Source organism: Poecile atricapillus, chromosome Z (genome assembly GCF_030490865.1).
Source record: "Poecile atricapillus isolate bPoeAtr1 chromosome Z, bPoeAtr1.hap1, whole genome shotgun sequence".
NCBI classification, from domain to species: Eukaryota; Metazoa; Chordata; class Aves; order Passeriformes; family Paridae; genus Poecile; species Poecile atricapillus.
In genome coordinates this window covers 144,585,044-144,600,656 of record NC_081289.1, presented here as the reverse complement: position 1 = coordinate 144,600,656, position 15,613 = coordinate 144,585,044, and the positions used below count along the sequence as shown (strand labels likewise).

The 15,613-nt window shown below is 46.7% G+C and overlaps 1 protein-coding gene across 1 annotated transcript in view; it reads right to left on the bottom strand.

Moving 5' to 3' along the window:
- The window catches only part of MYO5B (myosin VB), a 145,804-nt gene that overhangs the window by 101,738 nt on the left and 28,453 nt on the right, over positions 1-15,613 (bottom strand). The window contains exons 3-4 of the mRNA XM_058827205.1: positions 13,915-14,086; positions 11,538-11,682 (exon numbers count right to left, since the gene is read on the bottom strand). Of these exons, the coding sequence (XP_058683188.1) occupies positions 11,538-11,682; positions 13,915-14,086 (317 nt within the window). The remainder of the gene's footprint in view (positions 1-11,537; positions 11,683-13,914; positions 14,087-15,613) is intronic.

The following is a 15,613-nucleotide window of genomic DNA, read 5'->3' as shown; positions in this document are numbered from 1 at the left end:
GCTGCAAAGGCTAAGAATGAGCATAGCTCATTCTCAACACTGCACTGTGTTGTTAGAAATATAGAAAGTGCATTAATTTAATTACCACTGGATTGCATTGCGCAAGTGCTAATGACAGTGATGAAAAACTGAGGCAGTACAAGTCTACTTTCAAATGAACAAACAGAAGTTGCACTCCAGAGGTAAAAATCAGTGTTGTAGCATTGTAACAAAGAAAAGACATCTCTGGAACAGTATCTGAAGCCAGGAGTTGTTCCCATTTCTGTGGGATAACTGGAATTTGGAGCAGCATCACTGTTGAGAGTGGCAGCAGCTTCTTTTATTTATTTTATTTATTATTTTATTTATTATTTTGTTTATTTATTTTTGTATTTATTTAATTTGGGTTTTTAGAATCCCTGGCATCGTCACTCGAAGCAAACAGAAAGCCACAACTTAGGGGCAGTTACACTTTTCCCTCAGAGAAACCCAAGAAGAGATTTTTCATCCACTTGAACAAGAATGTTTAAGAACTTGTTTTCTGTTTGCATTCTCAAATATCAGCTGCAAATGCACATTCCATGCTGCAGCTGCAGAAGCCAGCAGCACTACAAGGACAGATTTTCATAAGCTACACATTCATTTGGGTCATTATTTACACCGTATCTTTCATAAATTGAATGGATTTTATATATATATATGGATTCTATATACATATTTAATATATTTATATTATTTTTACACAACCTATACAACCTTTTTTTGGTCCTTCTGTTTTTTACACAGAAAACTCATTTAACATGGATAATTTCTTTTTTAATAGGGATAGCTCTTGATACAGAGGCACATACCAGTGGGGGAAAATAACACTGTTTTTACCAACAGTCTACATCCACATCAGATGTAGAATACATCTGATGATTCAAAATCCACTCTGGTCACAAAGGAAGAGTTGGATTCCAAAGAGGAGGACTTGAGTTGAACCTGGCTGTCCTGATGGACCCCTTCCAGCCTGACATATTCCATGACTCTGAGGAGTACTGGGGGCGATGCTTTCCCCAGGATCCACCTTGCACAGCCCATTTGCCCTCACACCCCTGGGTTTCAGCAAGGAGCCAGAGAGAAAACATGGTCTTCAACGTCTCAGCTGCTGGAAAAAAGGCCTAGAAGCAGCAGTTTGGCCTGGAATGGAGGAGGATGAGCAGGCAGCACGATGCCTGGAGAGCAGGCAAGGTGCAGCACTAACCTTTCCTGCGCAGCCTCACCGCCAGCTCGGCGGGGCAAGGCTGCTCCCTCTGCCCCACACGGTTCAACACTCATCAACCCAGCCCTCCTAACGCCGAGACCAGACCCCACGGAGCAGATCACATCATCCCTGCAGAGGTCAGGGCGCTTCCATGAGGCGCTGCCACTGCAGGAGCCATAGGCCCCAACCCACTAATGCCCCTTCTCCCCCAAACACTTCATGCTGGAAACGTTCAGGCTGGAAACGCCCCTCCAGCAGCAGAGAAAATCCTTAGAGCTCCAAGTCTCTGTGAAATCCTGAGCTGTCCCCAGCCTGGATGACCTCCTCGCAGGACTGACGCTTTGCACACCCCGTCGGGGAGGAACACAAGCTCCTCGGCCTCACAGAAACCAGGTCAGCAATTCTTTTGTGTGCTGTTCCCAACGACAGCAAAACACGCACCCGGCCAGCTTCCTTGGCTCTCTGGCACCCTGATGCTCTTTTCTGTGCCGGGATCTCACCACAGAGCATCCCTGGCTCCAGCCCAGGCCACCTGCAAGCTGCTGGAGCACTGCAGAGGGAGGAGGCTTGGGACTGCGTCCTCCCAAAAAAGGACCACACACAGGAAGGAACCGTGGGATGCTGTGCCAGCAGATCAGCTTTGGCACACCAGGACGACAAGCCAGCTGTTCTTCCACCCCAGGCCAGTCCCAGAAAGACGGTCCTTCTGACTGACCACCATCCCAAGCTACTGCTGCTTGGAACAGTCCCACACTACCACCTGACTAACTACAGCTGACGAACATCAGGAAAACCCCAGAAAGGGATTTTCAGAAACCACGCTCTGGGTTCCCCATCCCGAGACCTCCAGAAGTTCACGGAGGATGTGGGGTGGGGCAAGCAGTGACTGGGAGGTGGGCAAGGCCAGTCACAAGTCTTTGGGCTCTGATGAAATTATGCTTCTCATAAATGCTGGTTTGAATGTTTAATGACGCTTGGTGTTACAGCTGTGTCCCCTCAGAGCTCCCACAGCTCTCCTGCATCACAGGAGTAGTTATATGCTGGATGTAGGCTATAATCCCTCCTTCCTGGTCAGTGATATTTCACACACACACGCTCATTACTCTCAGTAAGGCACTGGCCTTTCTCTACCGTACGCTTTCCCATGCCAGTTCTGTCCCATTTATGAGTATTTATGATTTTTCTATAAGGGATGTCTCATTTATTATTAAATCTGCTAGCAAATATCACAGGCCTTATTCTAAATTGCCAAAAAGAAAAAGAAAAATTACATTTTAAAAAAGTTCATTAGTTGGCCACTTATCCCCCGAGCATGTCTGTCCTCTCCCATAGCAAGCAAGACCAGAGGGTCTCTCCTCCTGTTCTTGGGAAACATTTCCTAGAGTGTCTCCCAATTTATTTTTTTTCTATGTATCACCTTGGGAGAAGAAAAGCAATCCCTGAGATCTTACACCAGTGTCGTGGTTTTGAACCAGTAATTAACAAACAAGGGGGAAAGAAGAATTATTATTTTTCTGCTGTGAGATATGGATTAAAATAAGAGCAAACCAGGTATAAAACTTAAAAGGAATAAAGAGGAGTTTATTGACAAACTACAAGAATAAGAACACCAGAATAAACTTTTAGAAAAAACCTTTTCATTTCTCACTGCTCACTATTCTTTTGTTTACATGACAACAGAGACAAAAACTGTATAATTTTGATGGTTTAAACAGTTCTAATTCTTTTCATAGTCTTTTCCTCAATTTCTGTAGAGAAACAGAAGTTCCTTTCTGTTAATTTATGGAGTTTGTCACAAGAAAACTATTTTTGTTATAGTTTCTCGTTTCTCTGATATCAGCTGCTCAGAGCTACTGTTATTAAAGCCCACCCCTCCCATTCCACATCACTCTGAAATGTGTTATGGGTCATGAGTTTGAAGATAGCATTTTTAAGGATAAGTTAGTCAAAGGCAAAAAAGTATTCTTCATCTGCTTCTGTGAGCTTCACTAAGAAACAGTTTTTCTCATTGCCTCTCAAGGCTTCAAATTTCTCAGCACTTCACTATACCACAATTACTTCACTTATTACTTAAATTTACACTTTGAACACCTTATTCCTCTCCATACTCTATTATGAATTAAAGGGGTTTTTCTCAAGACTTCATTGTCCATTTCCATAGTTTTAACAGAAAGATATTTCAGCTTAATTAAAGCATCTCCTTAATTCTCTACCTTTCTTGAAGTCTCTTTTCTTTCTTGCCACTAGTAGTTTATAAAGTCTCTTTTCATGTTGATTACTTTCCTTTTCTCTCTCTGGATGAAAAGATTAATCCGCAAGTCTCATCTGGATAAGAAAGAGTTAAAATCTTGCTCAAGCTTTTTGTAGATGGTTCGGTGATCTCTGCTAAACAGGAGCTAGAGCCGTCTGCGCTGGAAAGTTCTTCATAGCTGCTTTCAGAGAGCGTGGTCTCTGTCTTTGCTTGCTGCAGGCTCAGAGTTTCTTTCTTCTTTCACTCAGCAGTTTTCTAGTGAATGTAGTTACAGCAAAACCTCCAGCTGAACCAGAGATCGGGCCGAGCCCGGCCCAGCCCGACCTAGCTCGGGGCAAGCCTCATCTCCCGGCCGGGAGACGAGAGACGCGGCGGGCCCGGCTCGGCCCCGGCCCGGCCCCTGCCCGGCCACATGGCTTGGGCAGAGAACCGGAGGCCAGCCGGAGCTCCGCCACGCTTTACAGTCAGGAAAAACAAAGGAGCACCACAGACTTCTGGGTGTACACTTTAAGGTGGGGTTCACGAGTTGATTTTACTTTTCAATGGCTAAAACTGCTGTCAATTCTCAGCAATGACCGATAATTGGTCAAGAGAAAAGACTCCCAGGAGACCCCAGCAACTTTAACTTTCTTAAAGGTAAAGGAACTTTATGACATTCCACCCCTTCAACTTGTGAACCCTCACCTAAAAAATTATCAATTATATTTAATATACAACTTAACACAATAAATTGACAGAAAAGAAGAAACAGAACATTCACTATTTTCCACCCCTAGACTTTTATTATCACTGCTATATATAAACTTAAGACAATTATGTTTTGCTCTTAATTAACCTTTTATCTCACAGTAACACTATTAATGTAGTGGTCTAGATTTGCTAATTTTGATTGCCCGCATTTCTCCACCAAGAAATGTCGTGGTTTTGAACCAGTAATTAACAAACAAGGGGGAAAGAAGAATTATTATTTTTCTGCTGTGAGATATGGATTAAAATAAGAGCAAACCAGGTATAAAACTTAAAAGGAATAAAGAGGAGTTTATTGACAAACTACAAGAATAAGAACACCAGAATAAACTTTTAGAAAAAACCTTTTCATTTCTCACTGCTCACTATTCTTTTGTTTACATGACAACAGAGACAAAAACTGTATAATTTTGATGGTTTAAACAGTTCTAATTCTTTTCATAGTCTTTTCCTCAATTTCTGTAGAGAAACAGAAGTTCCTTTCTGTTAATTTATGGAGTTTGTCACAAGAAAACTATTTTTGTTATAGTTTCTCGTTTCTCTGATATCAGCTGCTCAGAGCTACTGTTATTAAAGCCCACCCCTCCCATTCCACATCACTCTGAAATGTGTTATGGGTCATGAGTTTGAAGATAGCATTTTTAAGGATAAGTTAGTCAAAGGCAAAAAAGTATTCTTCATCTGCTTCTGTGAGCTTCACTAAGAAACAGTTTTTCTCATTGCCTCTCAAGGCTTCAAATTTCTCAGCACTTCACTATACCACAATTACTTCACTTATTACTTAAATTTACACTTTGAACACCTTATTCCTCTCCATACTCTATTATGAATTAAAGGGGTTTTTCTCAAGACTTCATTGTCCATTTCCATAGTTTTAACAGAAAGATATTTCAGCTTAATTAAAGCATCTCCTTAATTCTCTACCTTTCTTGAAGTCTCTTTTCTTTCTTGCCACTAGTAGTTTATAAAGTCTCTTTTCATGTTGATTACTTTCCTTTTCTCTCTCTGGATGAAAAGATTAATCCGCAAGTCTCATCTGGATAAGAAAGAGTTAAAATCTTGCTCAAGCTTTTTGTAGATGGTTCGGTGATCTCTGCTAAACAGGAGCTAGAGCCGTCTGCGCTGGAAAGTTCTTCATAGCTGCTTTCAGAGAGCGTGGTCTCTGTCTTTGCTTGCTGCAGGCTCAGAGTTTCTTTCTTCTTTCACTCAGCAGTTTTCTAGTGAATGTAGTTACAGCAAAACCTCCAGCTGAACCAGAGATCGGGCCGAGCCCGGCCCAGCCCGACCTAGCTCGGGGCAAGCCTCATCTCCCGGCCGGGAGACGAGAGACGCGGCGGGCCCGGCTCGGCCCCGGCCCGGCCCCTGCCCGGCCACATGGCTTGGGCAGAGAACCGGAGGCCAGCCGGAGCTCCGCCACGCTTTACAGTCAGGAAAAACAAAGGAGCACCACAGACTTCTGGGTGTACACTTTAAGGTGGGGTTCACGAGTTGATTTTACTTTTCAATGGCTAAAACTGCTGTCAATTCTCAGCAATGACCGATAATTGGTCAAGAGAAAAGACTCCCAGGAGACCCCAGCAACTTTAACTTTCTTAAAGGTAAAGGAACTTTATGACAACCAGCACATTCATGGGATAGCTCTTGCAATACCTTCTCCCCTCATCCCTATCCCAGTTTTAACCCAAAGCAGAAGAGAACACCCTCAGTTTTGCAACTTCCTAAATTCAAGGCTCCTGAGTCATTTTTCTTCTGGTTCTCTTTTTGGAGCAGAGCTTTATTTCTGGGATGATCCCTGCTGCACAGCCCTGGTGAGCTGCAGCACAGGTCAGCCCCACAGCTCTCTGCAAGCCCCCAGCCAGCCTCATTCCCCTGGAGACTAAACCCTCCCCTGCCTTTAATGTAACACAGGATTCAGCCTTATTTACTGTGCCAGTCTGATTCCCCTTGCATCTCTGTCGGGGGTTAATCTCTCTTTTAACTCCTATCTGCTCCCTCTTTGTACAGCTTTAAATCCTCCTGTAAAAGCTTGAAATCTGAAGTGCTATGAAAGGACATCCCCCACCGTGCCCATACCCCACCCTGAGTCCATTTGCTTGTGTGCAGGGCTGTTGCAGCAATTTCTGCTCTTTTCCAGCTCCAGCATTGCCCCCCACAGCAGAAAAGGGAGCAGTGGTCACCTCAGGCAGCCCCAGTGGCACCTGCCTCTCTGCAGGACACAAACATTTCCCCCCCAGGCTGCAGGGAGCAGTGATTTTTGACAGTGCAGTGTACTAACTTCCAATAAAAATGGAAAGCCACTGCTAAACAGAGTTACCTGCCTGCACTCCAAGTGTTTGAGCGCGTGGTGACAGAAGCAGCGTGTGGGCAGTGGGGCTGATGGGAGGAGAAACCCTATTTCCGTACAATTTACGATTCAGGAATTACACAACAGATGCTGAGCCCGGTTGGAACTGCAGACACCAGGGGTTACCTGGTACCCACAGAGCTGCAGTTCAGACAAGACACGAAGAAGCTGAGCTCATCCATCAAATCACTCCTGCATTTCTTATTTTATTTCTTCTGCAAGAACTATCAACAACACTGTGAGCAGATCCTCATGCTGGGGAGGAGGAAACTGCAGTCTAACCAACAGGTCACCAGGACAAGTGCCTTCCCACTGACTTTGCAAGGGGCAGGTAAGGTCTGCAGAGCCCTTCCATCTCCTGGCAGAAAATCACAACGTTCTGCAGTTCAGACTTAGCAGTTTCATGTGAAACTGACCCAAGATGTTTTTGCCTGGCCACATGGAACAGCTTTGCAGGGATGCATCTGTGAAAGCATCAGGCAGGGAATAAAGTCCATGGCACTTGAGCCAGCCCATGCACTTCCCAGGAGGCTTTCACAAGCCCTTTTCCCATCTGAGATTTCTGCCAGGGTTAGAGCTGAACTCTGGACTTGCTTTGTGTCCACTGCCTGACTTGTGGGCTGCTGCAATGTCACCCCAGCTCAGGAGACACCAGGGAGACAACACTCCTACCACAGCCAGACCCAGAGGTCCCACACAGAGAACACACAGAAGGGGTTGGAAATACCTTCAGTATCTGATTTATGCAATGATCACCTCTGCTACCTGCTCCCTGCTTTTGAGACATGTTTGACAGCCTTTGGAGGGCCCATTCCTCTGCTCCACTTCCCACAGCACATGCCTCTCTCACCTAGTGCTGCTCAATTCTGTACGTTATTAAGTTCAATGCATGGGTTTTAAATAAACAAATAAATAAACAAGCAAACACATACCAAAAAAACAACAAACAAACCAGCACAAAACAACAGCAGCAAAACCAAAACAAAGCAAAAAACACCAAAGGGAAAAAAAAAACCTCACCAAACCCAAAAGCATTAGGAAACCTTACTTGGACTAGCAACTCCTGGCTTGTGCCCAGAACGAACCCAGCTGGTACAAAAGGAAGAGACAAGGGTCAAAGACAGAAAAGTCACACAAATATATCCACTGTAGTGATTTTTCTAATAGACTCTGCCCAGCATAATGTGAAAACACAGTGATCCACCACCAAGTTGAACTGGGAAGAATTAAAATGGACTGCAAACAAGATGGGGCATATCTAACTAAAAATACACCTAAAGCTCCCAAAGGGGGAAGCTGGTGCTGCACTGTCTCCACCCAAACTTCCTCCATGGAGCTGGCAACAACTAGTGGGTCACATTCATAGGGAGGGACAGGGGTCAGAACATGAATCATGGACTCTCTAAGGCTGGAAAAGCTCTCCCAAGACCATGGAGTCCAATCTGTGCCCAATCCCCACCTTGTCACCACTCTAGAGCTCTGGGTGCCATGTCCAGACCTTCCTCAGACACCTCCAGGGATGGGGATTCCAACACCTCCCTGGGCAGTTCCAAGGCCTGACCCCCCTTTCCATGGAGAAATTCCTGCTGCTGTCCCCCCTGTCCCTGCCCTGGCCCAGCCTGAGGCCGTTCCCTCTCCTCCTGTCCCTGTTCCCTGGCAGCACAGCCCGACCCCCCCGGCTGTCCCCTCCTGCCAGGGACTTGTGCAGAGCCACAAGGGCCCCCTGAGCCTCCTTTTCTCCAGGCTGAGCCCCTTTCCCAGCTCCCTCAGCCGCTCCTGGGGCTCCAGCCCCTTCCCCAGCTCCGTTCCCTGCCCTGGACACGCTCCAGCCCCTCGGTGTCTCTCCTGTGCTGAGGGGCCCAGAGCTGTCCCAGCACAGAGCAGTGTGAAACATGTGCTGCTCAGGTCAGGCTGACTGCAGCAGAAATGCAGGTTTTCAAGAGGGAATCTCTGCCAGACTCCAGGCTCCTGCCCAGAGCGATGACACACACGGAAATTAGAGCCAGGATGTGGGCACACAAGGGATCTTTTGTTCCTCTGCGAGAAAAGCAAGAATCAGCCAGGACATCAGCGGCTGTGCTGGCTCTCAGTGGGACCATGGCACAGCTTTCATGCTTCTCCCAAGAGGGCAAACACCTTTTGAAAACTCCTAACCCCCCTGCACCTCCCCAGGACAGGACCCTGACCAGAGGAGGTGCCTGCACTGCCCTGCAGGCAATCCATGTCCCAAGGCACTCCTTGCTTCCAACCCACAGCCACTAATAATCACTAAATGATTCCTCCTTCCACCATCCAACACTTGACTCCACCACAGCAACACTTGGACCAAACTAACTCCATGCTGCTCATTTTGTTTGAAACAACGCTGTTTCAGTGAATTGAGTGTGTTTAGTCCCACACTGGGTATCTGGGGAGTTTCTAAAGAGCTGGTCACTGTAAAAATTAAGAGGATGTCACATATGAATTTTAATCACTTGCCTTTTTTTGTTTTATTTGGGTTTTTTGTTTAAGCTGTTTCACATGCAAGCACTGCAAAATCATCCTCTTTGTGAAAAGCTCAAACTTAAAGGGGAGTTCTAATACACACTGAATCCATTGTAGGCGCTTTAGGAACAATTCTGACTCAAAAAAGGGATCAGGTGTTGTTACACACCCTCTGCAGCCCCCTTGTATAGCCCATCCATATTTCATTTTTTTTTTCCTTTTTTTAATTTTTCTTTTTTTCCTTTTAAATAGGCCGATGACAGGACAAAAGCAAACAGAGGATGTCACACAGCCACCTGTGGAGGAGCCTCCTTCTCCCTCCATCTCTTGGGCACTGAGCTTGAGGCAGTGAGAAAGCACAAGAGCAAGTCACTACCACTTGTACACACCAACTGTACACACTCTGCCCTGGAAGCTCAGAGAAATAAAAATCTAATTGGCCTCCTCATTTAACAACAAGTCTCAAGTTTTGTGTCCTTTTCCCTTGCCAGCCACTCAATCCCATTCAATCTCCTCCACTGCACCTTCCCTGTGTGCCCTGGGCCACTAATGGAGATAAAATATTCCAAAACCCCAAGACTGGCCAGACTGTTCTCCTGCTCTCACCTTGCAAGTTTGACCTTTTGAGAGGGCAGGCTTGAGTTTTATTCCTGATCTATAAGGATGCACCAGACATAATCCAATTGTTTAAAAGCTGAACTGCAAAACAAGTGATATTTTTGCACCAGTTTAGTTTTAACAAGCCATATCCCACCTCACCCCAAAGGACTGAGCTGCAGACACAAGGCATCCCACACAGTCAGCATTTCAGCTGAAAAAAGGGCGAAAAGAAGTCCTTTTCAATGCCCTTTTTCCATCACCTAGGAGCTATGTGATCCACACACCCTGCTCCAACAGCTCCATCTTGGAGCACTGTGGAGGGAAAAGCTCAGATCAAACTGCAGAAAACACAACACCCCCTCCAGGAGCACTCAGACTTAAAACTCAGTGTGCTACATTTTAAGGCACATTTCAAATAACCAGGTAGATTCCTATAATCCACATCCCAAACTCCTCTCAGCCCTGTCTGAAACCCTCTTTTGAACCCAAGCCTGCAATTACCATAATAACAGCCCAAAACAGAGAGCACCAGAGGAGCATTGAGCAGTGAGCACCTTGCTTAAGAGCTCTGAAGGTGGTTATTTTCCTGTTCCCTTGAAAACAGAGCAGTCTGAACCACCCAGAGACAGCAGTTATCCATTACGAGTTGCTGTCAAAAGTAGCTTTACTCTGACAGGGAGGAAAGCAGAGACCAGCATTGCTGGCTAGAGCTGTTAGCCCACTGCCTGCAAAGTTACTCAGGAACAGTGTGTCCTCCCTAGCTCAAACTTCAGCAGAAAAGCGAGTTGCTGCCTTGTATTTCAGACACTTGCCTTAGGAAACCCACAGGTCCTGTCCACATTGGTCAGCAAAACCCTGGCCTCTCCTAAAATGAACCATGCAGCTTGCTGCTCAGCTTGAAATTACACAAGGACAAAATCCTAAGCCTTCCTCTCTTTACAGGCAGCTCCCCAAATTCCTGAGCTCCTCTCAAAGCGGTTTTTCCCAAAGCACAAAGCACTTGCAGGAGTGAACTGCAAGGCTGGACTCGGTTTGGGTACAATCCATCCTCTCCCTGTCCATGGCAGGGCTCCTCCAGATGCATTTCTGGATCGAACTCTGGCTCATTTTTATTAGAAATGCATCCTAACTCACCACTAAAACCCAGACACAGCAGAAAGCAGGTTCCAACCCTTGGAAAATGGTTCAGTGCTTACTCTTGCTGTTAAAAGCCAGGGCTGTACAAAAATCTCAGCTAATCCACGAGCAAACATGAACACACTGTGTGAGTCCTGACAACTATAATAAAATGATCCCTGGTACAACAATTTTCAGTTTCCTCTCCAATTCTCTTTTGGATCATGACTTATTTGTTAAGAACAAAATCCTACATTTGTCCCCAGCAACACAACAAGCATGGAAATAAATAAAGTAAAACTGTCACCATATCCATCTGGTGAAGACACTTTGAGGGATCCATAAATATCTCCAAGTATCTTCCAGTCACCACCCAACTCAAAATCACAATGTCTCCATAAAACAACAACTAACATTAGCTTCTGGATTTAGTTTGATTATCTCACCAAATCATCTGAAATGTGGTTTCCTCTAAGCTATTAAACGTGGTATTTGCAGAGTGGTTTGGATTTCTTCCAGGAAACTCATCCAAGAAGCAACAGGAGAGGGATCCCCGCCGAACCCCTGAGTTCCTGAGGGCCACAGGGATCCCCATCAGCCCAGCAGCGTGGGTGAAATCACAGGATGAAGTCATTAGGCAGAATTAATTAGAAATGCCTGACCTCCAGCACACTCTCTTTCACAACTTTGCTTTCATTGAGTATCTGGAATGTTTAATAGCATCTTTGCCCACTTTTGACCCAAACCACCGTGGCTGGACCACCACTGACCTGGCCATCTGCTTGTAGGCTTCCTCGGCCACGGCGAAGATGTGGGGGTCCATGTCCCCCATGTTCTGGCCGCTGTAGGCGTAGATGACATCCTGCTCGTAGATTGGCAGCTGCTCATAGGGGTTGATAGCCACCAGCACGATACCTGAGGGCAGGCAGACAGGCAGGCAGGTCACCAACCAAGCAAGGAGTTGATATTTCAGGGCTTTCTGGGCTTGTGGGAGTTGCTTCAGTAAGATTTTTGAAATATGGTGATTGAGAGTTAACAAAGAAAGGTGACCAGTGAATGGGGAAGGGCACGTAATTCTTATATCAGTATCTCCTTCAACAGCGGGGCAGTAAGCCCCTGTACAGCTACAAAGGAGATGCACAAAAATGGTGAGAAGAGCAAAAATATACAATAATCTCCATTGTGTGAAGACAGTCTTTGTAGGAGGGGTGAGGAGAGAGCAACACAGCCCGAGCCAGCGCTACAAAAAAGCAATTCCTGTGCAACCAAAGCTCTGCTAGACCCAAACAAACATCCCGGGTTTTCCCCTGGCATGAGTTGCAAGTAAAAACACCTAACAAAGAATGTACCCAAATCAAACTACAATTCATAAATCACTGGAAAGGAATGCCAGAGCCTGCTCTGAGGCTTTAATGCCTGCCTCCTCTCCAGCTCTGGGCGTGCTGGAGGAGGCGGTGAGCTGGGAGCTAATGAGCGGCCAAGCCCTGTGGGCTCCAGGGAGCTGCTCTGCACCCAGCTGCTGACAAAGCTCCACCTCTGAGGAGTTTCAGGTCAGACAGGTCTCAGCTGTCCCTGCCAGGAGCTCCAGGAGCACCTGGCTGTGGGGCCAGTGTTCTGCTCCCAGGCGGTTCAGGGCTCGGGCGCACTCCAATTACAGGAGCACAGGAACTCTCATCTTGTAGCAAACACCAGGAGTGTGAATTAGCCCACCAGGAAAGGGCAAGGTCAGTGACTATCACATCACCTGCCCCTGCAGGACATTGACCCAGCTGCTTCACCTCCCCGAGCCCTGCTCCTGCCTGTTTGGCTTCCCAGTTCTGCTCAGGTCACCCGCCAGTTTTCCCTTACTCAACAAAACCACGATGCAAACCAAGCTGAAGGGCTCTCTTCACCTCAGGCAAGCACCTTCCTGCCATTCTCAACCACTTTATAACCAAAGCATGAGCTGTGCTGCAGCCAGGCACAGCTCTGCAGCTAAACCTACACGGCCCAAGCACCTGCATCTCCATTAATGCTGCACTTGAGATGATCATCAACCTTCATCAGAAGCTGCCCCCATAAAACCTCACTGATTTTGGGTGAGAGCAGGCCTGTGAGTGACTGAGGGCACGTGTGCACCTGCAAAAGGCTGCAAGTTATGCCAGTAATCCAGTACTACACATCATTAAATACTGAAAGTTAACATTACTAAGAGCCACAGAGGCTACATATTTCCACTGTTTTAAAAAGTCATCTCCCTCCTGCCAAGCATTTCCAAACTGCAGCAGCATCACAGCTGTACACACCAGCTTTAACAGCAGCCAGGCAATGGCTTCCCAGTGCCAGAGGGCAGGCCCAGCTGGGATATTGGGAAGGAATTGCTGGCTGGGAGGGTGGGCAGGCCCTGGCACAGGGTGCCCAGAGCAGCTGGGGCTGGCCCTGGATCCCTGCAGTGTCCAAGGCCAGGCTGGACAGGGCTTGGAGCAGCCTGGGACACTGGAAGGTGTCCCTGCCCATGGCAGAGGGTTGGAACAAGATGATTCGTAAAAACCCCTTCCAACCCAAACAAGTCTGGTATTCTATGAGGTGCCTTCCTTCCTTTCTTCCTAATTTTTAAAGTCACAAGTTGTTGCTGTCCATCCACAGGTAACTGCTGGCCTGAATAGCTTTGATGAGGCACCCTCCCCAAAATTCACAAACCCAAGTTCACGCCTGCCCTCCTCCTGCTCTGAATTCAGGAGTTAGATGACTGCCAAAGCCATGAAGAAAAGGAAGGAAATGGCAGCACTGGAAGGTTTTTTTGAGTTTTTTCTGGAGGAAAACCTATAGGATCCCTCTGTCTGGCATGCTGCTGTTCACTGGGTTTTTAAGTCCTGCATTTTCCCTGTGGGGGCTGCCAAGCACATGTGCAAGGCTGGCCTCAAATTCATCTGACAACATGTTCCCACCAAGAGCAAGTGGACCATGAGCTCAGCAAGTTCATTGCAGCAGCCCTCAAAAAACATCTCTGGTTTTACATCCTGTTGACACACACTCAAGCCTCCCATCCACCCTAAACCCAGCACCCCCAGACTCTCCTCGCACTGCAGCCTCTGGTTTGTGGTCTCAAGTGGTTTCTCTGTGTCCCCAGAACCTCCCAGGAGCTGAAGGTGTGGTCTGGACACTCACCACAGTAGGTGTAGATGTGGTTGGACTCGAGGAACCTGACTTTGAGGTTGTGCAGGACCGCAGGCTCGTGCAGGTAGCTGAGGGCTGTCAGGTCATTCTCCCCCACCAGGATGTCTGGATTGCGCAGGAAGGGCAGCTCATTCCCTTGGAGGTCGATGGGATATTCGTACAGCTGAAGAGACACACGAGGAACATAGCAACACAAAAAAACACAATGCTCCTTTAATGGCTTGTAACTTTTCCAGGCATAACTCCTGCTAGTGTGAAACACTTACATGCCCTGATCTAAATTAAATTAAAAGTCCCTTGATGATAAATGCTATAGGGACTTGGAGGATGGACTGCCAGGAGACCCCTTGGTGATGGCTTTGAGCTGACCATCACATGGTCCTGGTGGACACTGATGGTCCACAAGCATCAGCCTGGCCACACCTGAGTCCTTTTCAGGCCAGCCTTGGGACAAACAGCCTTTAGTCAGCTCTGAGCAGAGACAGGCACCATACAGAAAGCCACAGCTTCATCTGATCTAACCTGCTCTTGGAAAAGCAGCCTCATTCCAACTAGACCGTGTTCTTACCATCAGAGCGATTTCTCAGCTCATTTTTACTTCAAGTTATTTTATACCTGAAACCTGGCACCCTTCAGGCAGGGAGGACATGGAGAAGCATGGAGTCCCTGCTGCTGAAGTGTCTGAGGAGCCAGGTTATGCTGCTGAAGTTGGCATATGGGCAGCCTTATGCTATTTTTGACTCATCCCCAAACGAGCAGCAGAGCCATCAGCTAAAGAAAAACTGCATTTTTTTTTTTTCTTTAAAGAGGAGGGGGGGGAAATAAAATTGCCAGTGACACTGCTTTGCATAGGGTGCCTCAGAAAGGAGGCCTGATGCTCAGCTCCCATCAGAAGGCAGGAATCCCAGCTTCCAAGCAAATCCACTGTCACTGGGTCACTGCCCATGCAAACAGCACAAGGAAAGCTGACCCAAGCGCACAAGGACAGGGTCCCTCAGCAAGTCTGACAACCTCAGGCTGGTTTTATCCTCCAATTCCACCTTGTCAATGCCAATTTTCAAGAGTTTGCACTCAGTCTCACATCTTAATGGCAAACACACCAGGGATGGCTTGTGATATTTAAAAGTCAGCTCTTCATTCAGAGGGAGTACTGCTGCATACAGAGCAGAGCCAGAAACCACAAAAAATCCATGAAGATTCACTTAAAGCACAGGAACAAAAGGAAGCACTGAACAACAGGGTAATGCTTGTTGGCTGTCAGGAACAAAAGGCTTTCTACAGCTTTGAATCCCCTGAAGATAAATGTGCTGGGTATCTCCAACCTGATGCACACAAGTGCTGTTCCCCTTTGCTAGAGCTTTTCAGTCCAGCATGACACGGATGGAGGCATAGAAGATGGACTCATACACGAAAGCATCCAACAGGGCACTCCCAGAGACCTTGGGTCTCTTGCACAACCCCAAAATGAGATGTTCCATGTTTCACTATGACTGTGACATGCTTATTAAGCTACTGCCTGCAACACCTGGTAATCCTTTCATCTCCTTGTACTTTAATGTTGCTGACCCTGAACTCAGCTGCACAAAAAGAACAGACCTTGCATGCAGGACTCCTCCCTTTAGTTTCCAGGGAAATATCCAGGCTAAAGAGGAAAAAAATAATTCTTGCCCAAGTACTAAAACTGCAGGGG